Raw genomic sequence first — 27823 nt, forward strand, 5'->3', positions numbered from 1 at the left:
CATGTCATAAAATGAACTTTCAGAGGCACTTATTCCTCTTAGGGGAGCTGTAATGGTGTAATACAGGATCTTAACTCAAATGAAGCAACAGATGTCCATAATTAATAGTGCTTTATTTTCTAAAACACCTTTCATCGAAAACAAAACCTCAGGTTAATTTACAAAAGTAAAATGGCCCAATGAGTATCCACAGAAATATGCAGAGTCCAGATGAGCTCAAGCTCACCTAGATGTGTTCATAATACATAATTCAAGTGGAAGCCCACCTCATCTGTCTTTCTCTCAAACAATCAGTACTTTTTCCTGCAGTGTCACCTCTTCCCTAGGCTTTGCTGACTCTTCTTTCTCCACATGACCTTACTCTCATGTCATGCTGTCTGGCTGGGGCCTATCAACAACTTATTTGTGTTTGCCTTTGTAATTCCATTTCACTTTAATGCTTTAATATTTTTGGTCTTTGTCTTGAAATCAGTTGTATAAAATAAAAATTGATTAAATAGCAAGGATAATTTCTGCTAGTGAGTGGATCCCATGGAGTTTTTCCTGGAGACTAAAGAAATATTATTTATTTAGCTAATTTGCATTTTTGTGGTTATGGGAAACTTGAACAGGCAGTGGCAGTGTTATTATTTTCATGCTGGCCACAGGATGGATAGATAGATAGATAGATAGATAGATAGATAGATAGATAGATAGATAGATAGATAGATAGATAGATAGATAGATAGATAGATAGATAGATAGATAGATAGATAGATAGATAGATAGATAGATAGATAGATACTTTATTAATCCCAAGGGGAAATTCACAGGACAGCCACCCCATCCACGGCTGGTTTCTACCTTACCCACAATGCTACCAGAATAGGTATCATCTTGTGACCCTGCACATTTGATGATATACAAATGAACCCTTCAGCAGATGCTTTAAGCATTTCTCTTTTTTCAGAGTTTACACTATAGGCAGCTGAGCAGATATGGATGTGCACACCTCCTCAGCAAGGCTTCACATATGTTTGCTGATCTGTGAGGAGTTGTTTGCAGTGTTGTGCTTCAGTAATTATAAATTTGACACTCTGCAATAAAGTGTCTGGCTTTAATCGGTGCAGTCTATTGTTAGTGGTCCTCATATGTTAGTCAGCATTAATAATTGCTGTACCTTGTTACAGTCAGTCCATGTCTTTTAAGATTGCAGTGACCCATTTTTAAAGCCACATTCAAAATCAGTAAATTTCAGTCCTGGACAGTCCAATCTAGGGTCATGGGAGTAGTCCAAGTCCATCTTGGCAGAATATCATCACAATCAATTCATTGGCCCAAGATTGGGTTCTTGCAATTTGAGGTTTCCAAGTAGTGTAACATGTGTCTTTAGGGATATGGGAAGAAAACTCGAGTACCCAGAGGAAAAGCCACACAGACACAGGAAGAACATGCAGATTTCAAATTGGCAATGGCTGGGCTCAAGATCTGAAGCTCAGTAGGTAACCAATACATTACTGTGCCTTCCCTCATTAAAGTGGTTATAGGAAATGTGGAAATGACTTTGAATGTGCATGAAAACATCCATAAACTCACATGGTGTGTTGTGTGGTTTGATTTTAAGTTTTGGTCTTCAAAATGATTCTCAGATGGACTGGAGCCAGCTGTGGGCTTTAAGACATTTGGGCTTTTTTGTTGAGATATTGACATAAGACAAACAAACAAACTGCTGTCTGGATTACTTGTATGTCAAAGTCTGTTCAATCCCAGGTCTCATCTTGGATGTTGTCCCCATATCTGTGTAGGGTTTTCTTCAAGTACTTCGGTTTGCTCCCACATCCTAAAAATCTCTAAGTTAGGTTGAATAGTGACTCCAAATGACCCTGATGCGGTGAGTGTGAGTTTGAGTGTGTGCATGACTGTGCCCTGTCCAAGAGTGGTCCCTGCACCTAGCCCAATACTGCTGGCCCATTAAGACACACAGGTTCAGAAAACAGACAGAATGATAGTTCAGACATGAGTAATTTTATTCTGCCTCACCAATGAAGGCTAATGAAGCCGCTGTCTATTTTTTAGCCTTGACATTTATGAACTCTGAATTCTCATGTCGCATCTCCGAGAGTTAAGTGCACTCAGGGATGATTTGACACTGTGTGAGCCAATTTGTCTTCAACTAGGTGCTCGTTATTCCCACTAATTAGGTCTGCTGGACATTTAATGTTGCAAGGCAGCTTTCAGGAACTTTCTGTCGATTGGCTGCCCTCATGACTATTTCAAGCACCATTACTGGATTTCTCCTGGAGCTAAACAAAGCTGTTTCTCTGTCCCAGAGAGGTCAGCTCTGTTGCCCATTAGTGCTATTGGGAAATTGAAGCCTGCATAGATGCCAAAGTCAAGAAATGAAGTGAGATGAGAGCATTTGTTTCAAATATGTAAATACGTGAAGCAGTTTATTTTAAGTTTGAATATTTGAAAGGATTCAAAATGTTTGTGATAATGTTTTGAAGCCACTTGTTATCCCAGCAGACAGTCATCATTTCCCTGTTTTTTTTCTAAAGCCTTCCCCTGTGTTCCCTTTGCTTGAGTCCCATAGGCTTGGTCGGATGATCGTGCCCTTGAAAATATTTATTGTTTGTATTCATTTCTGTACATATATTCCCAGAGGTTAACTGTTTCTCTGCTTTGGTGCATCTGATAGTCCTTCTGATAAAAGTGTGCAATTGATTTTCTAACTTTTGATCAAAAACATGATCCTAAAACCACTTCCTCCTTCCTTATATTGTGAAGACAACAGGTTCAAATCCATTTTTCTTCTCTCTTTTGTTCCTACAGTTTGGATGGTGTGTCTTCCTTACCTGCCAAGATGAGCACCATCTCCCCTACAGATTATGACAGCCTGGAGATCCAGCAGCAATACAATGACATTAACAACCGCTGGGACCTGGCTGCTGAAAATGACTGGGACAACGAGAACAGCTCGGCCAGGCTCTTTGAAAGGTCCCGCATCAAGGCCCTAGCAGGTATGCATGTGATCTGGTGATTAGATGGAAGAGTTCAAGTGGGATAAAAAGAGAAGCCCACAAACAAAGTGCAAAGTACAAGGGGATCCTGTGGTTGTCTAGCACCCCCTAATTAACTCTTTGAGCTCCCTGAAAGTCTGAAAATCAAAATTTTAAACATTTTAAAAACAAAGGTGTTATAAATCACTGAATATCAGTTACTGTGGTTTTCAGGAAAGCATTGTAGTATCTCCATAGGCTGGGCTTGAAAGCAGCTATCTATGAGTTTGTGACTGGCTGGGTGGGGTGAAGTGCTGGGGGGGGGGTGGGATTGAAAAACTGGGTGGAGACTTGCAGAAAAAACATAAATGGGAGCCCAATACTGCTATTAGTGCTTGCCTTGGTCTTAGTAATGCTGAAGAGTGTAACAGTGGAGAACAGTAAGAGATGAAGATTGCTTATACTGTGATACCCACTGTGTTACTGCTTTAGCCCTTACATGATGAGCTTCTACCTCCTGTGTGTTTAACTATCTAGACCTGCAGCGCTAGACTGTGTCATGGTGAAAAATTGCTTCACAGCACATATTACCTTAATCCACATGATGAAATAGTCTTTTTAGAATTGCACATACAGTGTCTAAGTGTATATGTGTCCTGTAATATACAGTAACTGTACTGCATGGTGATACTCAGATGTTCAAAATAACATGGCTATTGTGTGCAGATTTCAGATCCCAGCATGACGCAATTCATCTGCTTAAGATTTTAGATTTGAATACACAATGGGAGGTCTGAAACTTAAAGAACACCTATTAGAAGGACCTAGGAGTCATGGTGGGCTCGTCATTATCTATATCCAGACAATGTACAGAAGCAATCAAAAAACCTAATAGGTTATTATGTTATATACCCATCAACCACAACATTAAAACCACTTAGTGGTGAAATCAATAACATTATCTCGTTACAGTAGCATCTGTCAAACGGTGGGATATATCAGGAAACAACTGAAAAGACAGTTCTGAAGATGATGTGTTGGAAGCAGGAAAAATGTGCAGGTTTAAGGATATGAGAGACTTTGATTTTGGACATATTGTGATGGCTAGATAAATGGATTGGAGCATGTCCAAAATGACAGGTCTTATGGGATAATCCTGATATGCAGTGGTTAGTTCATACCCAAAAGTGGAACAAGGAAGGACAACTGGTGCACTAGTGACTGGGTCATGGGCACCCAAGGCCCATTGATTTGCAAGTGAGAGAAAAGGCTATCCCTCAGAAGAGATACTGTAGCACAAATTGCTGAAAAACTTAACACTGACCATGAGAGAAAGCTGTCAGAACAGACAGTGCATCACAGTTTGCTGTCTATGGGGCTGCATAATCATAGACCAGTCACAGTGCCCATGCTGACCCCTGTTCTACTGGAAAACCTTAGGTCCTGGCATTCATGTGGATATTGCTTTGACACGTACCATGTACCACCTACCTAAAGATTGTTTTAGATCATGTACATCCCTTCATGGCAACCGTAATCCCTTATGACAGTGGCCTCTTTCAGTTGGATAACTTGCCCTGCCACACTGCAAAAATTGTTCAAGAATGGTTTGAGGAACATGACAGGAGTTCAGGGTATTGACACAGCCTTCAAATTCTCCAGATCTTGATCCGATCGACAATGTACAGAATGTACATCTGTGGGAGGTGCTGGAGAATCAAGTTCCATCCATGGAGGCCCCACCTCGCAGCTTAAAGGACTTAAAGGATTTGATGCTAAATGTCTTGATACTAGGTACCACAGGACACCTTCCGAGGTCTTCTGCAGTCCATGCCTCCACAGGTCAGCTCTGCTTTGGCAGCACTAGGTAGTTATTAGGTTGGTGGTTTTAATGTAACATATCAGTGTATATCACGAGGTGTGGAATACAAGTCAAAGGAAGTTATGCTTACGTTAAATAATGCACTAGTGAGAGCCTCACCTGGAGGCCTGTGCTCAGCTTTGGCCTTCATATTACAAAAAAGACATAGTAGCACTAGAGAAAGTCCAGAGAAGAGTGATTAGGCTGATTATAGGACTAAGAAGTATGAGCAAAATGGAGAAACTGAAGGACCTGAACCTTTCATTTTAAAGAAACCGAGATTAAGAGGGGACATGATTGAAATGTTTAAAATTAGGAAAGAAATTAATGCAGTGGATATTATTTGTTACTTTAAAATAATTCTCCAACAAGAACACAAGGACAAAGTTGGAAATTTGTTAATGGCAGATGTTGCAGAAATGCTAGAAAGTTTTTCTTCACACAAAGAACCACATTCACATGGAATAAATTACCAAGTAGTATGGTGGAGAAAAGATCTTTAGGGACTGTCAAATCTCAACTTGATGGTTATTTTGGACAATCTAGATGAATAAAATGGACAAGTTTGTTGGATTAAATTGCATGTTCTTGTCATTTTCTAAATTTCTAATAGGCTTATCCTAAGTGATGGATTTCTTCACAGCTATTGTATATTTCGTACTACCAGAATAATATCCCAGTGTTAAGACGCCACTGTAGCAGTAATGGGACCATCTAATTACAACGGAGTATTTTGCACAAGAGCCCACAAACATCTGCATTGTATGTTACTGTCTGAGTAGCCTTTTCAGTCATTCTTAAAGTCCAAGTCATAGTACTTGTGTACTGACTTTGCTCTTTTTACTCACATATAAATTTTAATGTAGTTTATGTTCTTATGCATTCCTCTGATGTAGGAGTATACTAGAGACACAGAATGGTGTCAATGTGACATCACATCACTCAAACGCCAGTAACAAAATATGAATAAATACATAAATAAATAAAATGAAAACAGGGGATTATGTAATTAATCCGGGTTGTTTCCTAACAATACACAAAATAATGCAAGATGCAACAGCTCAACAGATTTCCTTTATTTTGAGGAGTGCTTTACAATTGTGCATGCTGTTAATGGCACAATTTAAATGGCTGGTTTATCCAGTCATGTCACCGTGGCCTTACAGCTCATGGGATGTGAGTTTGAACGACTACCTGCTCACTATCAGTGTAGCATTTAAATGTTCTCCTTGTGTCTATGTCAGCTTTCTAAAGGCACTCATTTTCTCAAAGACATTCACATTAGGACCCTAGTGAGTGCTAGGGTGTTCTGTAGCATCCCATCCAGGGATAAGAAAATACATAGATAAATTTATTTCTATACTTTTTATGAATAACTATGCTCATATTTTCAGATTTTAGCAAACGTCTCTAACCATAGTGGCTTGTGTGTTATTTTTGTTTATATTTCTTTCTAATTGGTTGTAGAGAATGAATGGCTGACCAGTCTTTATTTGTTACAGATATTTTATTGCTCCTTCTTGGAAATGAGAAGACATTAACTTAGGACATCAGTAAAATTGTGAGAATGTTTTAGACACTGCACATGTATATGAACAAAAATGCATCCATCCACTGTTGAACCATGAATAAAATAAAGAGATGTACTTGTGAAGAAGGCTTAGAAAAGCAGCAATCAAGCAAAGATCTGGTACACATAAAGCAGCACATCTTATCTTGGCAGCGTTTCCTTCTCTGATATCACATTTGTTATTTGGCTGAGCCACTTGCTAAGAACATTTCCACACAGGTAAACAAGTGTTTTGTCAAAAACACTTTCATAGGGTTTAATCTTCTTTCAAAATTCACATTATTTTTCTAACTCACTTTACAAGTTTGTTTATAATGCAACTGAGACTACCGTACTAACTGCCTAAGATCACAAAGAAGATTTCAAGTTTAAGTTTCTAGACACATCTTTTCCTGCTGTCTTCTGAGCTTAAAACAGTAAAATGAGGAAACTTGTTGAATGTTAGACATGACTGCTGGCCACTAGGTGGCTACATTGTAGCACCCATCACGTCAGTTTTATTGAGCACTCTAGCTGAAGAATCGGTGTGCCTTGGCAGAGGCTGTCAGTTACTCAAAAAACATTTATTCAGTATCTCTTGACATTTTAAAAGGGACCGAAAGGGCAAAAATACAGGTAGTAACACATGTAAGGCAAGCCTACCACAGACTTCATGTTTTGCATCTTTCTTTAATTCCCAGGTAGTGTTAAATATGAGCTGACAGATGCAATTGCCTGCCCAGGTTCTCTCCATGCTGTAAAATATGTGACATTGTAGGAAGACATGATAGCACCATTTTCAGCATTCTGTTTATAATGCTCTTTATACATGGGGGCTTAAGAAGACACACAGGGGCTTTAGTTTATGACAGAGTGAAGCTGACTTGCTTTTAATTTTTTCTTTGTTTTGGATGTTAAGTTCGCAAGGTAGTCTTGTGTGAGCCTGAGAAACTTACTCCTCCTATTTATGAAAAATATAAGGAAATCGTTGTCCTCGAAGTCTGTGTTGGAAAACATTTGGGAAACACAGAAAGGTCATTTGTATTTTCTTTCTTTCTTTCTTTCTTTTCATTTGTGAAGTTTTCTTGTCTTTTGTATTCTTTCCAATATTATCATAGGCTACATAAGATGGTGCTGTACTAGTCACAGCCTCTAACAGCATGTCTCTGCCATTTCCCCTATGGGGTTATTAAATGGTCTTTTACTTACATTTATTGACCTTATACTGCTGCCAGAGGGATACAAACTGACATGACACACGTGATTGATGGTGGAGTGTCACCTGATGGTAAACAGCATTAAAGTTGGCCTATAAGGATCGACACCTGCCTGCTAATACAAACCATCATTTACGGTTTGTGGCTACTTCATACATAATGGCCAGGGCTGCATGTTTTTCCTGGAAGGTAGCAGATAACAGCATCTGGCAGGGTGAGACTAAGCAAATACCAAAGTGGATTTTAGATGGAGTGTGAGCTGTGGGGAAACAAACAAATATTATGTGGTCCTTTGGTTTGAGTCCTATTTACACAAAGGAATGAAGCCTGGTTATTTAGATAGAATGCCACTTGCTAGATATGCTTGTAATTACAAGAAAACATCTGAAAGGTGGCAATAATGTGACTTGGCAACTGGAAAGAACGTATCCAATGCTGTAGTGGTTCTGAGGTCAGTGGGGCTACTGCCTCATAAGCTGCAGGCCTAGTCATTGTCTCTGTGGAACTCGCAGTTGCTCCCTGTGTTTGTGTACTTTATTCTCCTCGGTATTTCAGTTTTCTTTCACATCCCAGAGGCATGCAGGTTAGGCTGTAACTGTAAAATGTGCATGAATGCTATGTATGTTTTTGAGTGTCTAATGGGATGAACTGGTGCCCCAACCTGGTTCTGTTCTTGTGTCTGATGCCATTGGGTAAACCTCTGACTATATTCAGTGCCTGCTTTCATTTGCTGCCTGTTGTTGGTTTTGTAGTATTGTCACAAGCAAGTAGGAACAACATTGTGCCTAACCTGAATATAAACTTGGCTCCTACAACACTAAATTGGAGTAAGTAGTCACCTAGAATGAATTGACGAATGAATGAATGCTCTAATGACCCTGAAGACAAGGAAATGCATGCATTCTATTAGATGATTCCTGTTCTCAGTTAAAAAGGCCATACAACTGTTCTCCTTGCCTAGAAAGTGTCCTTAGTTTTCTCATGAGCTGTAATGGGTGGCACTGGGTGGCATTCATTTTGGCCAGATTTTAAATGTGCCACAATAGGAAAAACAGTTTGGATGCATTTGCTTTGGAACAACAACCTGTGCCCTTTATCCACTTTATCAATTATTTGTCAATATGTTTTTTAATATCCATCCATCCGTCTTCCACACTCAGTTTATCGTGAGTGGGGTCACTGAAGCCCATCCCAGCAAGTATGGGGCGCAATGCAGGAACAATCCTTGGACACACACCATACACACACGCACGTTAGAGCAAAGGAGAGCGCTTTGAGTAGTGAGAAAATCACTATTTAAATGTAAAGAATTATCCATCCATCCATTTTCCAACCCGCTGAATCCGAACACAGGGTCATGGTGGTCTGCTGGAGCCAATCCCAGCCAACACAGGGCACAAGGCAGGAACCAATCCCGGGCAGGGTGCCAACCCACCGCAGGACACACACAAACACACCCACACACCAAGCACACACTAGGGCCAATGTAGGATCGCCAATCCACCTAACCTGCATGTTTTTGGACTGTGGGAGGAAGCCGGAGCACCCGGAGAAAACCCACGCAGACACGGGGAGAACATGCAAACTCCCAACTGCGAGGCAGCAGTGCTACCCACTGCTCCACCGTGCCGCCCATAAAGAATTATTATTACTATTATTATTATTATTATTTAACATTGCCAATCCATCTAACCTGTAAGTCTGTTGACTGTGGGAGGAAAGCCGAGCACCCAGAGAAAACCTACACACACACATATTAGAATTAAGTAGAAGTTCATTCCTCATGTGCTTTTAACTTTTGGATTGTCTGAAGGGCAATGCATTCCAGCTTTAAGAAGTTAAAGTGGAAAGAAAATGCTTTGACAAAAAAAATCTTCTTTCGGCTGCTCCCATTAGGGGTTGCCACAGCGGATCATCTGCTTCCATATCTTTCTGTCCTCTGCATCTTGTTCTGTTACACCCATCACCTGCATGTCCTCTCTCACCACATCCATAAACCTTCGCTTAGGCCTTCCTCTTTTCCTCTTCCTTGGCAGCTCTATCCTTAGCATCCTTCTCCCAATATACCCAGCATCTCTCCTCTGCACATGTCCACACCAACGCAATCTTGCCTCTCTGACTTTGTCTCCCAACTGTCCAACTTGAGCGGACCCTCAAATGTACTTGTTCCTAATCCTATCCATCCTCGTCACACCCAATGCAAATCTTAGCATCTTTAACTCTGCCACCTCCAGTTCTGTCTTCTGCTTTCTGGTCAGTGCCACTGTCTCCAACCTATATAACATAGCTGGTCACACTACCATCCTGTAGACGTTCCCTTTCACTCTTGCTGATATCCCTCTGTCACAAATTACTCCTGACACTCTTCTCCATCCATTTCTGCACTCTTTTTCACCTCTCCTCCACAATAAACATTACTCTGTACTGTTGATCCCAAGTATTTGATAAAAAAATAATACAGTATTGAGAAAAACTCTTGGGGGGAAATACTTTGAAAAACATTTCTCTGACCGTGACCTAGGTGGGACAAAGCATTGTGGAGCAGCAGCAGCACCACCATCAACCACTGCCAGGGCGTCCAGAGAGTTTCAGTCGGTTTTCATTTTATATAACACCTTGCAGCTTGGACACCATTCTATAGCGCAAATGCAGGCTTATTAAGTTAACTTGGTGACACACAGGGTGACCCAGCTATGAGACCTCTAAATATACCTGCTAGGTTTATGGTCTACATTTGAACTTTTTAGCGTCTTGGGTGTGCTGCTTGCTGATTTTTAGGTGTTTTAGTACATCCATCCATCCATTTTCCAACCCGCTGAATCCGAACACAGGATCACGGGGGTCTGCTGGAGCCAATCCCAGCCAACACAGGGCACAAGGCAGGAACCAATCCTGGGCAGGGTGCCAACTCACCGCAGGTGTTTTAGTACATTTGCCCAAAAAGAGAGGTAGAGCAGGGCATAGAAAAAAACAGACTTTGGTTATAACCTGACATAAAGTAAGATTTTGTTCTGTAGGCGGCAATGTAGCAGTTCCTGATTGAAGATCTAAACCTCTCGTCTTTGGAATGGTTGCCAGACAAAACTTACTAGCTTTACCAGATAAATGCACAATTTATTTATTTATTTCTAAGCCCACTCACCCTATCTGCGACTTTGCTGCTTCCAATAAGGTCACAAGATGAGTAGCGAGTCACATGCTGGTGTTCAGATCATAAGTTTAATCAGCGTCTCTCTTCCATATTAAGTAGAAACAAAACATCAAAGTCAGCAGAGATTTTATCTCTCGTGCAAGCAGACCCCAGCCAGATGAATCTGTTTGGCAAGTTGACGGGCGATCTTCACATTCTCCTTCGCGCGCTTGCTCGCTGTGCATGACGGGAGAAGAATTAATCACCTTCACTCCCACAACAGAACTTGACATTCTTTAATGGTGCGCCGCTAGTGCCAATCGACACGCGGAGGCAGATCGAGTCTACTGCCCGAAACGCGACTTGGTTCGCTGATGGCCTTCAACGCTGCCTGCGCGTTTTCTATCGCGATCTGGCTCGGTGACGTTTATCCGAATTTCTTTTGTCATTTTTTTTGTCCTTCTCCCTGGTGGTACTGAGCGTGGAAGGGAAATCACCAGAGTTAAACATTCAATTATGGCCGTTCTTATTATTAGTTTTGCACTTTTTGCTTCATGGTAACTCGATGGTTCCTCCTGCTGCCCCACTGCCGCACTGTCTTTTGGTTGAACCCCATCCCTTTGCATTTGTTTGGTACGTTCTCACTGCGTTTTTATTAAACGATTCCATGGACGTGTGAGCGAGTGTTTAATAATAGACGAACATTGGATTAAGCCTGTCAGAAAGTGACAGACATTTCGAACAATAACTGAAGTACTTCTAGTGCATGCAGTACCCCTGATATGCTATAGATGGCTCTGGCAGTCTTGTTGTCGTGTTGCTGTGAACTCCTTCCACATGCTGTCACTGACGGCTGGTTTTCTTCTAGGTTGCAGAGCAAAGCTGTCTCTGTTAAATTATATGTTATGGTGTTAAAGTAACCTTGCAAATGTATATATGGATACAGTGTTTCCATGCACACACTTAAAGTGTATTCTGTAATTTTGCTGTGTACTGTGGTGCAGGTTAGGTTATTGTTGACTCCAGATCAGTCCGTGAGGGTGGGTGCTTGTGTCTTTCTTATTGTTGGCCATGCTCAGTTCTGAATTGATTAAGCAGGACTGTATGTATGTATATTTATGTACTCTGTGTGTGTTTGTGTGCAAAGTACTAGAAAGTGTTCTTGGTGCAGGTTTACTACCAAGCTTTTAGACTTATCTTTGTAGTGCTAATGAAAAAACACTGCTTTCTGTCTTCACCAGTTCTGCTGGTTGGTGATTATTGGTTTATTACTGCAAAGTAAAGGGTGCAGAGAAGAGGCAAAACAACAGCAAAATCTCCAGACTGCCTTGTAATCTTAGTTCCAAGGACCCACTGTGGCTGCTGATTATCTTTCCAAATATTTTCTTAATTAGTATCTAACTTCTTCTTTTCTTATTGTGTGTTGTTTCATTGTTACATTGCTTCCATTCTTCTGTGGCTTGAATTTGTTTTATTTTCTGAGAAAACTGATTAAATATAAAATTACGCAGAAGTAGCATAAAATTACGCAGAAGTAGCCCAAGATTGCAGCTGGGAACAGGGGTGGCCTGATCTGTCCAACCCAGCAAGTTTCCACAACAACCTTCACCAGGGCAGGAGAATAGATAGATAGACAGATAGATAGATAGATAGATGGACAGACATACAGTTAGACAGAACTGTATTTATCCCCAGGGGGAAATTTGGTATTTTACAGAAGCTTTTTAAGAAAATAAATACATAAATAGGTAAATAAGTGAGTAAGTAAATAAATATACACACACTGTTGTCTGACCACATACTAGAATGACTATAAAGCAAGAAAATTGAAAATAAAGAAAACTTCTGACTTGGCAGTCACAGTCCCCGTGAGACATTATGCAGGTGTCTTGCTGCTGGTGTAAAGGAGCCCCCGTAGCATCTCTTGACACACATCTGCTGAATAATTCATTGGCTGAAAGTCCTCAGTGTTACTGTGTCAGAGAGAGGATGTGCAGCAGTGTTCATAATGGCACTCAGTTTTGTTTAAATTCTGTCCATTGTTCCTATATCCAGGGCCTCCAGAGGGTATCATATAACTGAGCTTACACTTAATTAGCCTGTTAATTTGGTGGGCCTCTCTTAAAGTGATGTTACCAGCCCAGCACACTACAGCATAGAAAATCACATTGGCCATCTCAGAATTAGAAGATATGAATGATGTCACTTCTCACATTAAAGGAACTCAGTTTCCTAAGGAAAAAAGAGCCTGCACTGCCCTTTCTTATGTAGTCCCTCTGTGTTCCGAAACCAGTCCAACATGTCATTAATGTGAACCCACAAGTACTTGTAGAAGTAGGCCATCTTTACATCCACTTGTTGAATTGTGACCAGCCATAGAGGCTCTTTGGTGCCGAAAAAGTTAATAACCAGTCCCTTGGTTTTGCTGATGTTAAGATGTTAAGACAATTCTCTTTGCACCAAGAAACAAAGTTCTCCACTTGACTCCTCTCCTGTCTCATTCCCTTTATCAATACACCTGTAAGTGAAGAATCATCTGAGAATTTCGGCAAGTGATGAATAGGGGAATGAGTGATTGCAGTCCAGTCAGAGTTAAGAGTAATATTTAAGAGCCAAATTCATGTAAATGTCAAATGTCACAAACACCTGAAGCTTTGCTTTTTCCAAATCTCTTCCTTTTTGTATATTTGTACCAGGTTTGTGACTTCAAATGTTTCAGTTGAGAAATCCTGTGTAATGGCCCTTGTTTTGTTGATTTGAAGGTGCCTTACATGACTTAAGATATTGTTATGACACTTGTAACATGAAATGGGGTTCCATTTGTACCATTCAAATACACATCATAGGAGCTTTCACTTCATTCATCGCATTTAAGTTGTTATACTAATTCGCCTTAATAAAAGGATGTATGACTGTGTATCTGTGTGTCAGTCCGGTTGCTGTGTACTGTTATTTGAACAGATGGTGCATCACAAACATTTGTGATGTAATGTATTATACAGTATTACTACAGTGCTTGCATGACAAAGTACAGTCCAACAGATGGTAATAATAATAATAATTCATTACATTTATATAGCGCTTTTCTTAGTACTCAAAGCGCTATCCACACAGGGAGGAACCGGGAAGCGAACCCACAATCTTCCACAGTCTCCTTACTGCAAAGCAGCAGCACTACCACTGCGATGGTGCACAGCAAATGTTAACACTGAGGTCTATGTTGATTACTTAGCTTTCACCTGTCTTAGCACAGGTAGTGAATATTAATTTAGCTTCAAAAACCCAAATGGAGTGTAAGCGGATTTATTTACAACAGGGAAGTATGCCATTTTTCAGCCCTGCTAACTTTGCATCTCAGTGATTATTCTCATTACATGTTGTATCATTAGAGACTTGTCCAGCACTTCAGTTATGGCTTGAATGTCTGGCCAGTGTGAAAATTGCTTGTCCCAGTGGAGCTGGGATAGACACCTGCTCTCCATGACGCTGTACTTTGGTAAGCCATTGAGACAGACATATAACAAGCTGGACATACAGCTGTAGCCTTGACCATTACAATTGGAGGATAGATAGATAGATATTCATATATTCTGGTATCTAGTAGCTTAAACACATCAGTAAAAATTGTTGCAAATTATTAAAAAAGACAAGGATAACAAAACATAAATAAATAAATACAACAACAACAACAACAACATTTATTTATATAGCACATTTTCATACAAAAAGTAGCTCAAAGTGCTTTACATAATGAAGAAAAGAAGAATAAAAGACAAATAAGAAATTAAAATAAGACAACATTAGTTAACATAGAAAGGAGTAAGGTCCAATGGCCAGGGTGGACAGAAAAAACAAAAAAAAACTCCAGAAGGCTGGAGAAAAAAATAAAATCTGTAGGGGTTCCAGGCCACGAGACCGCCCAGTCCCCTTTGGGCATTCTACCTAACATAAATGAAATAGTCCTCTTTGTAGTTAGGGTTCTCACGGAGTCACTTGATGCTGATGGTTATACAGACTTCTGGCTTTTAATCCATCCATCATTGTTGGAACATCATGGTGCTTTGGGTAGATGGTGGTGGCACAAGCCACCACCAATAGGACACCGGAAAAGAAAACAGAAGAGAGAGTAGGGGTTAGTACAAATTTTGAATGAATAGTTATTATAATGAATTGGATATACAAAGAAATAGTAAATAGTAAAAAGTACAAATGGTCAATTGTTAAGTGTCAGAGTGGTGGCCAGGTCATGAATCGCTCACGTTGACAACAGAGTAATAAAATCTCCCAGCAGTAGAAACAAATGATCTTCTAAAGCATTCGGTTCTATAGCACAGTGAGAGAAGACGAATGTTACGAGAGGGTGACTGCTATTGTCAAGGATGGCCTGTACCTTCCTCTCCATACACCTTTCCACCACCACTGCCACAGAGTCCACAGTTCTACCCAGCACCGAGCCAGCCTTCTTCACCAGCTGGTCCAGCCTCTTCGTGTTCTTATCTGTCATACTGCCTCCCCAGCACACAGCAGCAAAGAAGAGGACACTGGTGACAACAACTGTGTGACAGAACAAAGACAACATTTCACTACATATGCTGAATGATCTGAGTCTTCTGAGGAAAAACAGGCTGCACCTTCCTGTAGAGGACATATGTGTTCACAGAGCAGTCCAGTCTGTCATCAAGGTGGACACCTAGATATTTATAAGTCTGCACCACCACAATGTCCTCCCCTCAGAAGTTAACAGGCTGAAGGGGAGCTTAGACCTGTGGAAATCCACAATCATCTCCTTGGTCTTCATTGTGTTCAGAACCAGGCAGTTCTTATTGCTCTAGTCAATGAAAGCTCCAATCAGATCCCTATATTCCCCTTCCTGCCCGTTCCTTATATACGTCACAATAGCTGTATCATCGGAGTACTTCTGAATGTGGAAAAAGTCTGAGTTATATTTAAAGTCTTCTGTATATAATGTGAACAGGAATGGTGCCAGATCAGTCCTTGTGGGGCCTCACCGTTGCTCACTACTGTCCCAGAGGCCCAGTTCCTCATTTTCACAAACTGCAGTCATCCAATCAGGTAGTTATGAATCCAAGAGGTGAAGGTGGAATCCATGCCCATCCTCTCCAGTTTATCTTTAAGAATGGAGGGTTGAATGTTGAATGCACTCAAAAAAAAAAAACCAAAAACCTAACCTTGACTGCAAGTTTATTCTCTCTAACATTTCTAACTCACTCGTTTAAACACTTGAAACTTAAAACGATTACAGCTCACAGCTGATTGGTGACATCATCATGCTCTCAAAATAAACAAATCATATATTTTTATTTTAGAATTAATTGCATAATAGTATTAAACTGGCAATGACAAAAGCTTTTTTTGCCTTCAAGGATCTGTAGAATTGTTTATTAAGTTAAACCAGGTTGTTTTATGTTATTGATGCCAGTTTCACAATCTTGCACTAAAGATCATTAATTTAACAATCAATAATAATGGCACGGTGGCACAGTGGTAGCACTGCTGCCTCGCAGGTAGGAGACCTGGGTTCGCTTCCCGGGTCCTCCCTGCGTGGAGTTTGCATGTTCTCCCCTTTGTCTGCATGGGTTTCCTCCCACAGTCCCACAGGTGCACTGGCGATTCTACATTGTCCCTAGTGTGTGCTGTGTGTTTGTGTGTGTGTAAGCGCCCTGCGGTGGGGTGGTGTCCTGCCCAGGGTTTGTTTCCTGCCTTGTGCCCTGTGTTGGCTGGGATTGGCTTCAGCAGACCCTCGTGACCCTGTAGTTAGGATATAGCGGGTTGGATAATGGATGGATGGATGGATAATAATGCTAATTATTCGTATTTATTATTTTATTATTCTTTACATAGTGCAAGTGTTTACCCAAGAGAACTGTACAAATAAAGCATTTGAGTGTTACTTTAAAACATACAATGCAGAACAAAGCTGCTGTATACTGCAGTGTTTTTGCTTTCGCTCGGTACAAAACCGTTGGAAGTTCATGTGTGCTTCATTCAGTTTCTTTCCCCACTCCAAAGACATGCTGTCAGATTGACCGACAGCCCTCAACTGCTACTGTGTGCACAAGTGTAACCTGTGAACGACTGGCGTCCCACTCAGCCTTGTGTCTGTTGCAGCCGAAATCGGCTGTGGTTTCCCACAACCTTCACAAAAACAATGTGAGTGCATAAACTGAGTTTGTGGTTTGCTTACACAGTTCAGAATTTTGGACATTTTTTTTCCTGTGTACTGTATATATTTTAATTGCAATTTAAAAAATAATACGAAGTAATGAATAGATAAAACATGTCAAGATGATCAATGATCAGTCTGCATGTAAATACAGATAAATATGATTCTGTAAGCAGTCCGCTCAAAACACTTTCAGTGCCAGCAAGTTAACTTTTTAAGGTAACAAGAGCCATCTGTTTTGTTTTTAATCTGCCGATCAATTCCAAGGTAACGTTGGATGCAAGGTGGGAACCAGCCCTGATAAACAAGCTCATCCAAGGCTGGGCACAATCACACAAGGCCAATTTCGAATCACCTATTAACTTAATGTGCCCGTCTTTGGTATGTGCCAGGAAAGCAGAAGCACCAGTGGGAGGCCCATAATGACATGGTGAGAACATGCAAGCTCCACCCTAGCAGCACCCAGGGTGGAAGTTTACAGAGGATTCTGAAATGGTGAGGCAGCTGTGTTAACCTTGGTGCCACTGTAACAACAAGATGACAAAGTGAACTACAAAGTCATACATCCATCCATTTTCCAACCTGCTGAATCCGAACGTAGGGTCACGGGGGTCTGCTGGGGCCAATCCCAGCCAACACAGGGTGCAAGGCAGGAACAAATCCCAGGCAGGGCACACGCACGGGCTGATTTAGAATCACCAATCCACGTATCCTGTATGTCTTTGGACTGTGGGAGGAAACCAGAGCACCCAGAGGAAACCCACACAGACATGGGGAGAACATGCAAACTCCACGCAGGAAGGACCCGGGAAGTGAACCTGGGTTTCCTTACTGTGAGGCAGCAGTGCTACCACTGTGCCACCACTACAGTTACAATTCAGTTTAAATATTCAGACACTGTAAAGAGTCTCCACAACACTATAAACTGTCTGTTAGAGTCAGCTTCAGATCAACAATTACGGAAGAGTCAGAAGAAGAAAATTAAAATGGCATTTGCAGCTGATCTTAAGATCAAGACTTGAAAGCAGGGATTATTGTGTGACATATGAATGTTAACGTGGATGGCTCTATTGAGAAAGTCCCACCATACTAAGGCGAGCGTGCGCCAGCTGTTTTGAAATAGCGTCTGAAAATCTCAGGAATCTGGCGGGTGGATGTGGGACAAGTCATGATGACAGGTAGGCTGAGGTATTGGAATTTTCAGGTTTTTAAGTTACTAGAGTAGCACATTTTGAAGATGACTGTGTCAGACAGGAAGCCACTGGACTATCTGGATCACATGAGGGGTGGGCAGCTTTTTGAACCCTGTTGCCGTCTGCTGATAAGACTGCCAAAAGAAGGACAGAAGCAATTGAGAGACATAACAGGCCACTTGTGTAACAGAGGGGAGGCAAAGAGAACAAAAAGGTGTCATGTAACTGAGCAGGAGTGGGAGGGGTTAAGAAAGCTAGACGCACAATTCTAATGAATTTGAGGAAAGGCACTATATGTTACAGATGACTCCCTACACCACCATCAAGTTGAAGGTTACTGGGCTGATGTTCTCCAACTACCAAATGGTTTAAACTCATTTCTGTCATTCAAATATTACTTTTATAGTCCACCATTTTGACATGTACCCCATACCCTCCTTCCACTGCCTGCTATCATACTTTTGTTTCACATAAGCAAGTGAGAAAAAACTGACAAATAAATTTAAAAATCATGGCCGTCAAATTGTGAAACTCAGCAGTGAGGTGACCACCAGCATCCTTAAAATAAAAACAAACACCCGCCCCCTTTTCATGGCTAGTTAACCAAAGCGGAAGATGAAACATCACATGACAGAACTTGCCTGCATGGAAAGCTGGCCTCTTGAGTGTGCAGATATCTCTAACCAGTGTTAGGCCTGGAACCTATCTTAGAGGTTAAATGGCTGCGGGGAAGCTACTGAGAGTGCACCGCATGTCTGTACTCGATTAGGCAGGCCGGATCTCTGGATGGTGCAAGTTGAAACTTGATGGCAGAGGCTCTTTGTTGCTTAGCCCAGAGAGACACAGAAAGAACAATGCCAGCTATCTGAGACCTTAATTCCTTTTGTTTATGGCATTCTACGTTCTGCCATTGTGAAATAATTGTCCATAAACATCATCTGACCAGAAAGTAAAGTTACGCAAAAACATCAGGAGGTGATGTGGTTCAATTTGCTTACAAATACACACATGGTGTTTAGTGTTACAAGTCTCTACACCACTTCATGGAAGGTGGGGGTGACGTTTTAAGGTTATCTTGGCACTTCTGTAAGAAACTTTCTCAGTTAGAAGCTGATGCACATTGTAGGAGAGGGAGGGTATAGTGACCAGGAGCCCTGGAGTTTCTAGCTTCACAAAGCTCCATTTTGATTTTTCTTCTGAGACGGTAAAGGGTACCAGAGCCCAGCCCTTGAAGAGCCCGCAATGGCCTTATGTTATGGAGGCATTTGTCCCTAAAGTGCAGTCCCTGCGCCTTGACAGGTGACACGAGATCCTGCATTTCTGAAGAATGTGGCAGGTATTTATGCAATGCTAGTCACGTCTCTGGCATTAGCACTTAGTGCCTGAATCTTAGCGTTCCCTGTAATTTACTCGGTTCACATCACGTGAGAGGAGCAGTTCATCACTTGTAGTCGACATTAAGCAACAAGATAATCCCGGATATTTGGCAATGCAATTGCCCTTTGAACATTTTTTTAACATTCTTTCTTTGTGAATAGACAAGGATTTCCAACTTGATGTGGTTGTGTTTAATAGCTAAACGGAGGAATGCCTCACCATCACTGAAAAGCTATCTTGGTTAGACTAACTCTTGTGTTCAAAGACATCTAGAGCTATCTCCCAGTCCCATTTTTGGTGCCTCTGTATCTCAAAAAGTGACCATAGTGCTGCTGCCAGGAAAACCTAAGATAACATGGCTCAGGGACAACAGCAAGTGGCAGTCATTTCTCTGGCCATAAAGTGCCTTGAATGGCTGGTCATGACTCACAGCAATAGGACGGGGCACTTCCGGGCTCCCACAGCCTGCTCTAGTTTGTACTCTGTATCACACTAGAGGAAGTAGTCATACAAGTACATGACAAGTGGTGTGCAAACACCTACATTTGTTATAAAAATTTTGGTTTCAGATTATGTTTTGCCTTCTGTGTTAGTTTGTTAGTAGAAAAGAGCAAATTTCAGATTTCCAAGCATTCATTTTCCAGAAAAAGAAGTAATGCAGGAAAATGTTTGTATTTCATTGAGAAAAGTAAAACCTTAAGTAATAGATCAATTTTCAGATAAAAACCTGATGACTTGGAAGATCTATGCACTGATACATGATTAAACAAGGGCAACCACCAGATGCTAATGATCAATGGCATGGTGAGTTGATTGATCCAAACTGAAGCTCAAATGGTTGAAGAAGTTGGTTCCCATTTCTAAGCAAATGACAACTAAACTGAAAGGTGAGGGTGTGTCTGTTCAACTTTCAAATCATCAATTCTTACTTCACGGCAAGACTGAGCATAGCAGCAACACACAACACGGTGGCCATCCTGCATCAGCTAGGTCTATCCCAAGCAGACACGAGTTTCAAATTGTGCTGTCCAAACTCTTCTGAAGGAGGTCAAGGAAACTGGCAAGGTCATGGACTAGACGTACAGTAGTCAACTACAGAAGCTGAGTGCAGCAGATGAAAGATACCTCACACTGAAGTCCCTTTGAAACTGGAAGAAACAAGCACTTCTGGACTCATGGAAACTACTGAAACCTGAATACACCCCACTGCAGTCTGGAGAAGGCTACTAGAAGAGTGAACACAAAGCCAAGAGACTTGCCTACACACTAAAAGAGAAGGACTGGAGTGCTGAATGATAGTAGCAGTGACAGTAGCTTCATGGCGTATGAAACACTTATAGACACCTTCCATTTTTTCACCTCATCTGCAACTTTTTTCTCCATGTGTAAAACTGGATTTGAAAGCTTCATATTGACCCCCATATTGTTTATCGTCTCCATAATCAATTATTTTTGCAGACACAAGGCCTCCACTGTTTTCCTCTATCACCCCTGTACATACCTGGCCTCCCATTAACTAAATTGGCTAACAACAACACCATAACCTTTTATTAACTTTGTCACATTCCCAAAAGACACTTTTCCTCTTTTATTTTCACCTGGACCCTTTTTGCTGAGAATTGTACCTGTCCAAGAGCGGGACAAGGTACAAGGTCTTCCTTCCTTTTCACCCCAAAAACCCAGAATAACCTTTTTTAGAGAGTTTTACACAAACCACATGGCAAGTGCATTTTTTGTCAATTTTATGATACTGAAAGCAAAACAAAACTCGGTTGTTACGCTCGTCATTAATCAGGTATGAGGATGATGAGTATCTTTTAGTCTTTTAGCTAAATACACATATGAGGGATATTCTCTGCAAAGAAGCTTTTATTTTGGTATGGTGTTCTTAAGAGCGTCATTGGTTCAAATATTTAATTTTTCCATCTGAAATGGTTTTGAATTTATAATGTGACAAACATCTGGACTGTGCTCTGATATCGGCAAGCACGAGGTCAGGCATCACAGGGAGGGCCAGAGTAAACACTGTTGAATCTTTTAATGGTTTTAGAAGAATGGCTTAATGGTTTAGCATTTTTTTTTGGGAAAAAAGAAGTCTACGATTTATGTTGTTGTTTTTCCCAGAGACTGTTTTACCACATAAATATTTTTATGTTTTGTACACTTTTGGTTTTTGTGTTCCTGTTTGTTGTTTTTTTATCCCCAAGTCTATGTCGTCGTTCCAGTTGTCAGCACTGAGCTTTTCATTTTGCTCTGTAGGACCTAGTTAATAGTAGGCAGGCATTCACATCTGTCCATGTAGATTCAATCTTGTTATGATTTAGGGTTTTTTTCACATGCTGAGTCTATTTGGTGCATGTATTTTGAATTTTTACTTTAATTTTAAGGTTATGGTCATCTTTAATTATTATTTTATTAGCAGTACCATTTTGTGTATTTTCTCTATTGATGTGATGATAGTATTTAAAGTTACTTGGGCCTTTGCTACCATGCAGCTGGAAGTCATGGGCCACCTCCTATGTAACATGGCAGCATTCTATCAGTAATGTTCAGATTGAAAAATGTAAAAATATACTCTGGGTCTAAAAAGCCCAAATCATAGCAGTCTCATAGCTATCTTTACTCTTTTTCAAGGCTAGTGGTAGGGCCAGACAGGGTTTGTTTTTTTAACACCATGTACTCTCCTCTGGATTCTGTTTCTCTGTTGCTCCTGAAAATGTAATGACATGCTTAAACAAATTACTTTTTTTTAAGTTCTTGCAGGTCATGACAAATATTTAAATTGGGCTGATTTTTTTGATTAAAAAATACATGATTGGAATTGACCATTAAATTATCAATTGTTGTAGCTCTTGCTGACTGCTTGGCCGTTGCCTTGGCCTATTATATAACTGTCAGATCCAATGAATGTAGATTTGTCCATAAACATTAGGATCTTTAAAGTACTTGTCTGCTGAAAATTGCTTATGGTTATTATTCAGAATATGCATATGCATCCAAAATGTGCAGATGTCCGTGTTGTTCTTTTTTCTACTCTGGACTACTGGAGCTTTCTGCTGGCAGGAGTACTGGCATGTGTCACCAAGCAACTGTGGATGATTCCAAATGCTGCAGAACGTCTAACAAGGTGGGTGCATGTCACTCCTCTCTTCAAATCGCTACACAAGCTTCCTGTAGCAACACCCATTAAGCAGAAATCTACAGAGTAGGCAATGGGTCATCACTTACAGCAGGGGTCCTCAATCACAGTCCTGGAGGGCCACAGTGGCTGCAGGTTTTTGTTCTAACCTGGTTGCTTAATTAGAAACCAATTCCTGCCAATAATTTCATGGCTTGTTAGTGCTATGTCAGATCATTCTCATATTCTAGATTTTCTTCCCTTTTCTAAGGATATCATCCAAATTATTTGAAGGCTAAAATGGAGGAGTAATTCTCAGTCCTTCACGTTTTTCATTTCACTTTCCTTCCAAGTATTTAATTAAACCCAATAGTGCATGATAAATACACACAGGTGTAAATGGAAACAAGCTAAATGGAGAAATGCTGGTCTCTTTTGTCATTTGCATGTTATTGCTAATTAGGAGCAATTAATACAGCTGTTTAAGACTAAAATAAGCAATAAGGGTTCAAAATCTTAACGAGCGAGACAACTAAAGTGAAGCAGAAGTGTTACTTGAGCAATAAGGGCTTCTTATTAAGCAACTGGGTTGGAGCAAAAACCTGCAGAGTCCTGACCTGATTGAGGACCCCTGACCTACAGTATAAAGACAGTATGAAGACACTTGTGAGATCTTGTGCTACTTCTTGAGCACTCAGGTCTGCTGATGAACAGTGATACCTCCTCTGTGTAGCCCCTGGTTGGTGGAATGAGCTGTCCACCTGCATTTCAAATTTTGATTCCCTCAATATGCTCAAGAACCATTTGAAGATGCCGTTGTCTGATGAATTTCTGTCTAACTGATATGTTAAATTGTGTCATCTCTGAATTGTAACTCACTTGTATTTTGTTCTGAGCTCTTCATTTGTGATGATCAATTTTGTCAGCTTGTAACACTTGTTCCCAAACAGTCCCCCATACTGGTGTTTACCGGATTATGTTGACTCCTTTTGTAAGTCACCTTGGGCAGAAGCGTCTGTAAGCAAATAAATGTAAATGTTCTCTTCTTCAGTTTTTTTTTCTTGGGGACTGACACAGTTGTAAATTGGACATGTGGTTTCTGTGTATATTTTGACTTCTTTGGATTATTTTATCCTTGACAGTAGAAGACAGCCTTTTGTTCAGTTTTCCCTCCTTTTATAGTGTAGAACAGGGGTGGCGAACTCCAGGCCTGGAGTGCCGCAGTGGCTACAGGTTTTCATTCTAACCCTTTTCCTAATCAGTGACCAGTTTTCACTGCTAATTAACTTTTTCCCCATCACTTTAATACCCTTGTTAGAAGAGTTCACCCCTCTGAATTGATTCCTTTCTTCATTAAATGACAGCCAAGCAGAAATGAGATGTGAAACGAGCGAACAGATGGCCAGCTAAACTGGGGCTTCACACTCCAACCAATTTCACTCCAATCACTTTCTTAATGAGAAGCCAATTCTTGCTGTTAATTAAACCCATTATTTAATTCCATGGCTTGTTGCTGCTCTCATTCTGCCACAGCACACATTTCGAAAACTGTTGTTTTTCTGTCTTTCTAAGAGCACCGTCAAAATGTTTTGGTGACCTGAGAGATCAACCTTACCAAGACCATCACCTCTCTTTAATTTCAGATATTGTGTTATGGGCACAGGAGAGCTGGTCATGTGGTGGCTTGTTTGGTGTCTCATTATTGTCTGGCTGCTAATTAAAGAAAAAGAAACAACTATGGGACCTGAATCAAGTTAGTTAAAAGAAGTAATCAGCAGCAAAAACTGGTCACTAATTAAGAAGATGGTAAGAATGAAAACCTGCAGCCACTGTAGCACTCGAGGCCTGGAGTTCGCCACCCCTGGTGTAGAACTTGAACCCCGGACACAGACAGACACGGACTCAGAATGTCCAAAAGCACAAACTATTATTTCTTCTTAATTCCTGTACACAGCACAGTGCACGAAACTCAGTTCCTTTTCTTCTGCCGCCTCTACTCCTTTCCTCCTAAGCTTCATCCACCTTCCTCCCGACTCTGGCCTTCCGAATGGAGTGAGGCGGCCTCCTTTATACTGCACCCGGAAGTGCTCCAGGTATCTCCCGATCGACATCTGGCAGCACTTCCGGTTGTGGCAGAAGTACTGCATAGGAACTCCGCTCCTCTTCTGGCAGCACTTCTGGGTGTGGTGGAAGTACTGCATGCCCAGACTCTGGAGCTGTCCAGGCGCCCCCTGGTGGCGGCCACGGACCCCCGCCGGGTTGAGCTTCTGAGCTCCAATTCCGTGGCCCAGATGTAAACCAAGGGGGCTGCCCTCTTGTGTCCCGGGGGAGGTACTGCTGGTAGTATGGCCATTCCCCCAGTCTTCTCTTCAAAAGGGCGTCCCGTCCGGGCAAGATCCCCAGCTGTCCATCACAATAGTTAAAATTATACTTCTTCCTAGCAATTTGTGCTTTCCAATGTTGTAACTCCCGGCATTATGTGATGCTTCATAACAGAGAAGACATCATTTTGTTATTTTCTAGAGCATGGTCTCCTCAAAGGTAGATTTTTTGAGACCAGCTTTGCACTGCTGATTTAAAGTAAATAACTTACCCAGTAAGAAGGTCGGTGGCTTGAATAATATTGAATATTATTGATGGCTCTGTTGATGTTCTTATGCTCTGTGACAGATTTGACGCAAAGCCATTATTGTGATTAAAGTAACATGACTGCTTTCAAGTTTTGTACCCTTGCTGATTAAAGTGAAACCCCCAGCTTGACCTAGATGGATTCTTATTTAATACTGAAATGTTTCTGTAATGACAGCCAAAGCACAAAATAAAGTAAACTTGCATTTTCAGAAAAAGAAAGTAATTAAACTTCGATGTACATAATTATAATTGTGATGAAACCTTTAGGAAAACATTTTTCCGCTTTGTCAGGGGTTTTCCGTTACAACATGTACCTGCAGCCTTATTTGCGTTTATTTCTCCGCAACACAATAATTCAAAGAAAATGTTTCTAGTTGTAGGGTTAAAAATGTTTGCAGATGTCTATCTGTGCTTACATATTTTCTTCCTCCCCCCCCATTTATAATTCACCAAACCTGTATGGCCGGTTTTAATTTCCATGACAACATGCCACTTCTCCGAGGCAGCGCTGGAACACCTGGAGTGCTTTAGAGGGTATGTGTTGCAAAACAGGGAGGCCCATCTAGAGACAAAATGCCGGTAACAGAAGTACAGTAGATACTGTACCATACATGTTGTGTTCACTGGGTTTACCATCTGCAGTGGATTTGTCGTCTGTTTGTGGCATTCTTCATTATTGCTAAAGACAAATTGGAGTTGCTCAGTGTGGGGCTGACATTGAAAACACTACTAATGACTTTTGTTATGGGACTGAAATAAAATTGAGCATCTCCTGCAGTGAGCTTCCAGATTAACATGCAACTTCCATCCTGTCAGCTACTAAGGTGGCTAGCATGTAATAAAAAATAAGAGAATGCTTAGACTGGGACTTGCTTTTAATTCCAATTTGTTCCTCATGTGATCATTCAGGCACATCCACAGAGGAGAGATTCCAAAGTGCTCTGTGAAGAATTTTCAGCACACAAGTACATTTTCCAATCTTTTATTTTGCCTAGCACTCTTTTTTTAGAGAACACCATCATAAGGCACTTCACAGCAGTAACCTTTGCCATATACATTTTTGCAGTTGTGTTATGAGTAGCTTAAATGATTGATCAGGATCACATATTGAATCGGAAGCAGGGGTCAAAATGAAAACCTTATGGTTTAAGTCCAGTGCCCTGGCCACTAAGCCTCAGTTTTCATTAGTGGATTACTGCAATAATTCATTCTTTGACCTCTTTATTCCACTCCTTTTATTAGCCACCACTTGTTTATAATGGATAGCTCGCCTTTGAGCTTAAGCCCTTTTTCCCTTTATTTGCTTACAGACTCTCCCAATCCGTAAATCAATTGAACACACCAGGCTGTGTTGCGTGTACAGTAGCCATGCTGACAGAGGGAGAGCTGTTTGGGCACAGCAAAGTAAGCTGGAATTTTACCTGCAGCTAAGTGCTGCTTGGGTTGGGCTTCTTCTTAACAAGCTTGAGGAATGCAGCCATAGAATCCGTGAAAGAGTAACACAAGACAAGCTGTCATTCATCTTGCAATGTTGGGTTGCCTATGTAATTTTGGAGGTTCATACATGAAATCTGAAATTTCTCTGCACTTTCCAGACAGAAGTGTAGAAATCTGAGATCCCTAAACACATGAGCATTCTAAAAACCATGTCCTGGTTTATTCTGAGTGTGAAACAAATGAAACGGAAGCTCTGCATTTATCCCCATTTTCCTAAATCTTTCTTGTTGTCCTATTTGCTTGTTGGCAGAACAACCGTGCAGTGGTTAGTGCTGCTTCCTCGCAGCCCCAGGGACTTTGATTCAAATGTTGGCTTAGGCCCTGACATTGTGGAATTTGTGTTCAGGTCATTTTTTTTCTGGATACTGTGGTTTTCTCCCACATTCTAAAGATAAGCACTTTAAGGTGACTGGCAAATCTAAATGGACCCAGCATGGCAGTGTGTGTGTGTTTATGTCTCAGTACAAAAGTAGTTTCTCAGCCAGCTTTAAATCTTGCTGTGTGCTTTAGGCTACGAGGAAAAACTCTGCCTCTACATGACCCAGTGATCGAAGAAGTGAGCTCAGATAACCATGACCTTTACTTGGACGAGAAAAGATGATCTTAAATTGTCATGATGCAATATAATAATTCTTTATAAAAGGTGTAACAGCACATGTGTAATTGCAATCATTAAACAGTAATAATAATAAAATTAATATGGATTGCAATCATTAAACAGTAATAATAATAATAATCTGTACATTGTATAATACTCAGTGACCTTTTTATGATAGATAGATAGATAGATAGATAGATAGATAGATAGATAGATAGATAGATAGATAGATAGATAGATAGATAGATAGATAGATAGATAGATAGATAGATAGAAGCTATTGTCACACACGTGCGCATGGGAGACAGCTAAAGGGCTTGAATGAGGGTAATTCCGATCCAGACCGGGATGTGGCACATTTTTCTGCAGACCATTCACGGGAAATTCCACCTGGCCCTCATGATGTCAATTCTGGTTCCGACCCCTTTGAAGTCACTTCCGGGTCCGAGCCTATGGATGAAGACCCTTCCGGTTCTGGCCCCTTTGAGGT

The 27823-nt window shown here is 40.9% G+C and overlaps 1 protein-coding gene across 2 annotated transcripts in view; it reads left to right on the top strand.

Moving 5' to 3' along the window:
* The window catches only part of LOC114652128 (spectrin beta chain, non-erythrocytic 1), a 316386-nt gene that overhangs the window by 93988 nt on the left and 194575 nt on the right, over nt 1–27823 (top strand). For both annotated transcript variants that reach the window (XM_051935324.1, XM_028802342.2), the window contains exon 2: nt 2812–2999. In XM_051935324.1, coding sequence (XP_051791284.1) covers nt 2843–2999 — 157 coding nt within the window. In that variant the 5' untranslated portion in view covers nt 2812–2842. The remainder of the gene's footprint in view (nt 1–2811; nt 3000–27823) is intronic.

This window comes from Erpetoichthys calabaricus, chromosome 1, assembly GCF_900747795.2.
Source record: "Erpetoichthys calabaricus chromosome 1, fErpCal1.3, whole genome shotgun sequence".
Taxonomy (NCBI): Eukaryota; Metazoa; Chordata; class Cladistia; order Polypteriformes; family Polypteridae; genus Erpetoichthys; species Erpetoichthys calabaricus.